The sequence below is a fragment of the Trachurus japonicus genome, chromosome 5 (assembly GCF_045865225.1).
Source record: "Trachurus japonicus isolate A0001 chromosome 5, Traja_1.0".
In the NCBI taxonomy this organism is placed as follows: Eukaryota; Metazoa; Chordata; class Actinopteri; order Carangiformes; family Carangidae; genus Trachurus; species Trachurus japonicus.
Genome location: NC_140911.1, coordinates 15,081,973 through 15,089,432, shown reverse-complemented (window position 1 = coordinate 15,089,432; position 7,460 = coordinate 15,081,973). Strand labels below are relative to the sequence as shown.

The window sequence follows — 7,460 nt, the reverse complement described above, 5'->3', positions numbered from 1 at the left end:
AATACTTCTATAAGGGGGCAAGTGAGTTTGTCTATTTATTTTTAGAAGCACACAAAGCAAATTGTACATACTATATTTATTCTATATATAAGGTTGTTTATTTTATCATTTCATTTTGGCTCAGTTTCTTTATCACCATGTTCCTGTCATTTTTCTCTTCTCTTCAATGTGTTTTTTTTTTCTTTGCGAAAAAGCCAGTAGAGCTTTTTGTTGCTTGCCGCAATAGAAAGGCGGCGGGGCTAATGAATAGCACAGTGCCTAATACCAGTCTTTATACACCTCACACATATGCACACAAACCCTGTCTTGCACAGGGAAGCATACTTATAAGACATAGAAAGGCCTTAACCTATCAGAGCCAAGCTCAACTCAGAGTAACCAATCAGGAGCTAGGTTTTGCCACAGAGTAGCGTCTCTTTAATTCTCTTTGATTAATAAAAGTTGTACAGTGAGTTGATTATGATGTGTAATGTAATAATGACTTTATATGATGTAGCGGTGGAGATGAGGGCTGGTAGCATCAGTTACAAGCTTCGGTTCACGTGAATCTGCAAAAATGAGGACGAGGGGAGTGACAAAACCAGCAGGTTGGATTTCATGGGGGTACTTGAAAGGTCTGGAATCAAGTTGAGCATCAGTAGAAGTGAAATATCAACCCGCAAAAAACGATAGAATACATTGTCGCACCTCCGTATGATTCCAGATGTTTCCCCCTAGTATGTAACATACCCAGCCTTTATAACCCTTCACCCACCTACTGCCTTGTTAACCTCAGTGCTTCGAACCCTCGAACCCCTGAACCCACAGGGAACCACGCGGATCCTCAGGCTGCCCAACATCCAACATCAAGATCGAGGCTTCGATTCAGACTCTAAATATTCACCTTACCTTGTCAGTTATGTTGCCTTTAAGGAAAAACTGATGTAGAAAAAAAAACATGTACAGTCTTACTGGGGCTGAGGTCTCTTGAGTTCTCTGTGTGTTCCTCTTGTAAAAGCCCTCCCTCTGTGAGGCTGGAGGAAGGGTTTCTCCCTGCAGAACTTTGTAAATTGCTGGAAATAAAGGACTATATTATTTCATACCATTCCCCTGTCTTTGTGTCTGTTTTTTGTAATGTATCGGCAAATTGGACTCTTCAGGTGCGAATAATTCACTGTGTAAATTTTGTCTGTGCTTGGAAACATGAGGACTTTTGTTGTAAAAGCTCAATGTATCAACTGTTCTACAAACACAAAAAGTTTGGATAAAAATATTTAATCATTTACATTAAATAGATACAAAATACAAAACTCAGATACTGAAAGTAAATAAAATTTGTCTTTAAATACACTGAATCAGTTTTAACAGGGCAACTTATACAGGTGCAAAGAGATTGAAAATAAAACAAAACAGAGGGGGATAACCAAAGGTACTGCTGGAATAGCTTATCTAACAGGAGATGAGCAGAGGGTTGGCAGCGCTGGTTTGATGCCCAGAAGATGAAACTAGGAGCTTCTCTCTGCTCTCTCCTGCTCCATCTCCATCTCCAAGGAGATCACAGGATGATAACTGGAGGCAGAGAGCATCAGCCACCTGCAGGACTCTGGAAGGACCTGGTCAGAGGAATCAAAATTAATTAATGCCATCAATGAATTAAAAGTTAACAATAAAATACGAATTTCTGGACCATTTGGAAAATGTACAAAAGACCCACCATCTCCACTCCTACTGCAGACATCCAGGGTGTCCTTCACAATCTTGCCCAGCGCCCGGCGGGACATGTTCTGCAGTAAAGAGGAAGGACAGGCTTTTCACTCTCTGGTGTCTTACAGTTACAGTTATCACATCAGTGTCATGGTTTATCGAAACACTATCAAATGTTTGAAAAAGGTCACAAAAAACGTTGAATTTATGTTTCAAAACCTAGTTGTTGTTTTTTTTGTCTGTTGCCACCAATACACCAACAAGTGCCACCAAAATTTGTGTTGTTATTATCGTTTGAGTCATACTGGTCAAAATAGAATTTACATTATGATTGTGATCTTAAACCTAACTACTGGTTCAAAGATTTGAGCTTGTCTTGAAAAATCTTTTTCTCATTTGAGAATTGAGCCAAAGCGAATGAGGAAAAACTACAATAAGACACATGGGTTATAACTGTGTATAACTGTGTGACTGTTGCATTGCTGAGGCTGTGTAACATTGTTTTTAAAGGAAAATACATGATGTTCAGTGCCACAGCATCTCTATGACTCAATGCAATTGGATAAACAGCACATGGCAGTGAAGAGGTGTGTGTGTGTATGTGTGTGTGTGTGTTTGCTGCGCTTGTGCCATGCCTTGTTGCGCAGCTGCAGCAGCAGTGTGAGGGCATCTGTTAGTTTCTCCTCCAGCAAAAACAGACGTGTCTTTTCTTTCTCCTCCGACCGTGCCTCCTGCTCCTCCTCAGGCCTCTGGGTGATGAGTGGAGTAATAAATAACAGAATAAATGACAAATAGTTTCTTTTTATAGTAGCTACTCATTTTGGCCACAACAGGCTGAAGTGCACAAGTGCCCTCATCTGAATAGGACCAAAGGCATTCATGTTTCCTTATAGGTGTTTAATTTCTCTGTGCACTCCACAAAACATTATCTAAAAATAAAATAAATAGATGTAAATAACTTTTTTTTTTTTAAATTCAAGCAAAGAGAAATTGCAAAGATTAAAAAACAAACTTAGATAGCTAAGCTTTGCAAGTTAACCTTCTCTTCATCATCTCTGTTTCTCACCTTGTCCTTGTCAAAGCCTCTGCTCCCCTCTTGCAGCTCTTGGTTTGGTCCCTTCCAGTCACAACGCCCTCTTTTATCTTTAGAAGTGCTGACAAGGTTGTTATCGGTCAAGTGACTCTGAGGGACTTTATGGTTTGGACATCTGAACAAAGACAAATGACAGTTCATTGTTTAATTCCATTGTTTAATGTGAGAGAACTTTATTGGCCGCTCCATCAATATGTAGTTGTGATGTTAGAAGGAAAAGCACATGGCTGTGTTGATTGTGTTTGATTTTGTTGGATAAAACACTTTTTATTGTCATTGATGGAAGTTTTAATTTTCTCACGTGTGTGTGTAGTATTAGATGTGAGCTAACCCTTTTCCACAGCTGTGCAGTTGGCTGGTATGCCTCTTAACCTCTGACGGAGAGCACTGTCCTTTCTCCTTCGGCGCCCTGTCCTCCTCCTCTTCATCAGAGGCAGCTCTCCCCTCCACTGCCCTCTGCAGACACTCTGCATCCGCATCTGACAATAAAAACATTTATCTTACTGCCCAAAGAATCCACAGATAGTATAGCCTACCTGTGGGAACTGATAAGTTGTTCTGAACTGTGGCTGACTCTAATACTATAGCTGCAAGGCATTGTGGATGAGTAATGACAAATGAGGGGATCAAAAGCTGTAAGGAAATCTATAGTTCATTTAGAGCACATGATCTCTGAATCATAGCTGTTCAATGAATCATCACTTTTAAATTCACTCACCTGCCTGTCTGCAGGTGTCTTCAGTTCCCACTGGATACATCTGTTGATGGGACGAGTCCAAGTTGCAGGTGCAGCAAGATCTGAGGGTGGCAAATGTGGAGAACATCACTAATACTGTGGACAGATGCTCCCTATGTCTTATTTTTCTGATTTTTAAAGTACTTTTGGGTTTTTTATGCCTTTAATGGACAGGACAGTTGGAGAGAGACAGGAAATGGGGGAGACAGAGAGAGGGGGAATGACATGCCACTGCAGTGAGGACTATAGCCTCTAGTAAATGCGGTGGTTGCTCAACCCACTGAGCTATACGACACCCCCTTATTCCCTGGTTGCCACCTGCCCTCTTTCTCTGCATGAGAACCACAAGAATACAGAGATATGCTTTTCACCTTCTTACAAAAACCTGGACCATATTTGGAGCATTTTATATTTTCATATGACCTGTCCAGACAAGATGGTCATAGGTTGAAGTGCAGGCGCTACAGTATGTCTCCAGATTCTTTGTGCAGTGTTTCGCCTCTGCTAACACAGAAGAAGCAGAGATGGTGGAAAGTTTTTCTTGCTGTCATTCTGTCCAATTTCGATTATCATGCTACAACTACACAGTTTTCAGTATGAGATACGAGAGAGCACTGAAACAAAGGTGCCCAAACCCTGGTGCCTTCATAAAGCATGTTGTGAACAGTTTTTAACAAGATCAGACAAGGTTGAAAATTCAGACTTTCCAGCCTCTTCATCGACGCCTAATGGCTAAATCTGTTCGTCTGCTGTTCTGTGCCACTTAAATATTTGTGGTTTATTATGTTTTTTTCAACCAAAGCAGGTTTAGACTGGATTAATCCCATCAACTTTCTAAGTGAGTGTAACTTGCGAGTAACTTTATCTGTCGAGCTCGGAGTCATTGAATTACAAATCAGCCGAGCACAGAGGCAAATTGTATGTAAATAGATGTGCGCACACACCCATGCTGCTCACTTACTCACTCACTTACTCACTCAAAAACACATGCACACAGTTGTTTGTACCTGTACTGGTGCAGTTCAGTCTCCAGCTGGTTGATCCTGGACTGGAGCTGTGGCACAGACTGAGCCTGCTCCTGGATCAGCCGAACCCTCTGCAGCCCCATGCTCAGAGCCTCCCTGGCCTCCTCTGCCCGCCTCCTGATGATGGAGATCGTTATCTGTTTAGACATTCTTCCATTCAGTCAACTTTAACTGTTGCCAGTAATGAAAACTCACCTGATATGTGTGTTCTCCTTCCTCAGCGCTGACTCCACCCCCTGCAGTTTGCGCACCTCCTGGTAGGCCCACTGCAGCTCCGTCTCCAGCCGCTGGTTGAATTTGATGGCCTCCTCCAGCTGCCCGTCACGTGAGGAACGGATCAGCTTCAGCTCCCTCAGGAGGGGGTCCCTGATGTCCTGTCTCCTTGACACCCTCCTCGTTCCATCCGCTCCGGTACCTCTGCACTGTCCTTTGATTCGTTGTGTCGGTACCAACTTTCCCTGTTTGAAAGTGATGGAAGATGTAGCGGTAGAAACAGCCGAGTTAGAGCTGGAGGGAGAGGAGACGGGGCGGCCCTTCATCCGTCGAAGTGCCACCTCCAAGGCCAAGCAGCGAGCGTCGCTCCCCTGCAGGGCTGAGCGGAGGTCCTCCACCAGCTCCCTCAGAGCTGATGCTTCATCTAGAGAAAAAGAAAAGAGGAGAGGAATCACTAGATATCAGGTTTCATTCATATCTTACATTATCCTTGGGTTTTTTTGATCCATAAGAAGAATATTTATGGTTTTAAGAGCCAAAAACCATCTCAGTGGCTTCTCTTTGGTGAACTAGTAACAAGTTGGTGGGCCAATCAGAAGAACGTAGGCTCTGATCCTCTCTTCTCATTGGCCGACTGTTTAGTGATCAAATAAAATACAGGAGATTTCAGGCAAACACTCAGAGGACCAAATCCTGTAAGGATGGATGGTGGGTCCAGGTGGGCGGAGCTTGGTACATGTTTTGTTGTGACATCACAAAGTTACAGAAGTTTACAACTCATCATAGGTTTGTGAATAAAGGCTGTGTTCATTTCTTGGCCTTGATACTTGTACAGTGTAAATACAGAACCTAGACCTGCTTTATAATCAAATTAGACATATCAAACCATATACTATACAGGATAGAGTAAGAATATGATAATTTTGGAAAGACACAAATTGTTTGTAGTTTTATCAAGCCCCCCTTCTCAACTTTGTACATGATTGCGTTCAGGGCAAAGCAATCAAAGCTTTGATTTATCTTTCTTTCATTTCCTTTCAATCTTCTCATGTTGGTCTGATTTGCACTTTGACCTTTTGGAGGGGCCCAGCCCTGACCTGAACCACTGAACTAAAGAAAGTGTGTAAATGAAGTAGTTCAAACTAACTCCTGCTTGAGCATAATACAGTAGCAAAATGTTGTTTACACACAATGCCTCAGTGTTATGATCTCAGACAATGCATTAGTCATAAGGGCAAAGTGCTTTTGATGCCTTATGGAGGCAGTTAGCTGATAACGTTTTCTGTGCTTTAGCCTAAGCTTGAATACAGGACTATTTTTTTTTTTTACATTGTGGTAAAAAACAAAACAAAACAAAAAACTCCTAAATAATTTGAGTTCCCCACCTCTGAGTGACATGGAGTAAGAACTTGTGGTACAGGAGATGGAAGAGATGGACAACAAATCAGGTGTGAATGTTTCATGTTGCTTATGATAAAACAAAAAAGAAAAGACAGATGGAAATTAGTTTTGTAATTGACGCGAATGGCTTCTGTCGCCCCCTCACCACACTGTCTTAAGATAATAACTGCTCTGTTATCCTCCGGCTTTATAGTCTGAAGGTAACAACAGGGTTATGAAATAATTTACACCTACTGAAATAAGCCCAGATGAGACAGAGAAATACATGGCAGGAAATACTTATGTGCAACAAGTAGGCTACAGTCATCCAGTACCTGTCTCACGGTCCTCTCTGGGTCGACCTTTAGCGGATTTGTCCTCAGGTCCACTCTGGTCCCTCGTCAGATCGAAACTGACACACTTTCTCCGCCTGACACGCGGCCACCGGAGCCGGATCTGTCTCTCCACGAGCTCCGTGTCCTCGCTGAGGGGCAAGCGCCAGGCGCACTCCCCAGTGTCTCTACGCGCGGTGCGCACACGGAAATACCCACAGAGCCGCGAGTGGAAGTCTTTAAAGGACAGCTGGCACGGCAGCCCAGAACACACATCCCCAAACTCTTCATCTTCATCACGTTTCTCTTCACCTCCACTTTCTTCCTTTACTTTCCTCGTCCTTCTCCCCGCTCCGGGAAGCCCCAACACGGCGCACAGCGCGGTGAAATCCTCCGAAGTCACCGTATCGTCCCGGTTGGGGCAGGCCAGGTGGTGGAAGACCTCCTGCAGGTATTGGTCTATCCCGGTGGCCAGGACAACGATTTCGTTCTCCGCACCGGGATCGGGGAAGTGGTGATGGGCCAAAGCGCTGCGGAGCCACTCGCTTTTACGCGCTGCTCGCGGCGAGGGCTCGACGCGCGACGGGGCCAATGCGGTGCGCTCCATGACTGCACATAAACTGAGTTTTTCTTCAAGGTGTGCCACCAAATAATACAACTCGGATTATGTGAATTAGCATCGGATATGATTTCAAAGATGAAACGATTTTCCCGATGTGGTGGAGCTGCGTAATCCCTTGGAAACCTCACCTTGGACTCCTTCCCGGCACACCGATTTAAGATCTGATGCCCTGGGGTGGGGGAAAGAAAAAAAGAAAAAATCCGAGGGCACCGACTCCACCCTTATGTGTGCACACTCTGACCGCATGCGTGTATGTGTGTGTGGGTTAGTGTGTGGGTGTGTGTGTACCACTTACAGTTGCAAGAAAGTGAGGACAGTGTTGGCTCTGTGATTGTTTGATCTCAGTTACATCAGTGGATCACATATCATGTTTTGC

At 43.7% G+C, this 7,460-nt stretch overlaps 1 protein-coding gene across 1 annotated transcript; it reads right to left on the bottom strand.

Annotated features, from left to right (window-relative positions):
- Window positions 1-1,240: 1,240 nt before the first annotated feature.
- On the bottom strand, window positions 1,241-7,124 carry LOC146987282 (EF-hand and coiled-coil domain-containing protein 1). The gene is made up of 9 exons (XM_085776506.1): window positions 6,466-7,124; window positions 4,733-5,174; window positions 4,520-4,654; window positions 3,495-3,574; window positions 3,108-3,255; window positions 2,750-2,891; window positions 2,319-2,432; window positions 1,694-1,763; window positions 1,241-1,592 (listed from the first exon to the last, which is right to left on the bottom strand). The coding sequence occupies exons 1-9, from the start codon at window positions 7,067-7,069 to the stop codon at window positions 1,429-1,431; spliced, it is 1,899 nt and encodes a 632-aa protein (XP_085632632.1). The 5' UTR covers window positions 7,070-7,124; the 3' UTR covers window positions 1,241-1,428.
- Between the last annotated feature and the right edge of the window lie 336 nt (window positions 7,125-7,460).

Coding starts and splice junctions, on each gene's coding strand:
- LOC146987282 (XM_085776506.1), bottom strand. CDS start 7,069: ATGGAGCGCACCGCATTGGCCCCGTCGCGCGTCGAGCCCTCGCCGCGA. Junction 3,575..4,519: donor ACTGAACTGCACCAGTACAG/GTACAAACAACT, acceptor TGCCACCCTCAG/ATCTTGCTGCACCTGCAACT. Junction 2,433..2,749: donor GAGGCTTTGACAAGGACAAG/GTGAGAAACAGA, acceptor CTCATCACCCAG/AGGCCTGAGGAGGAGCAGGA.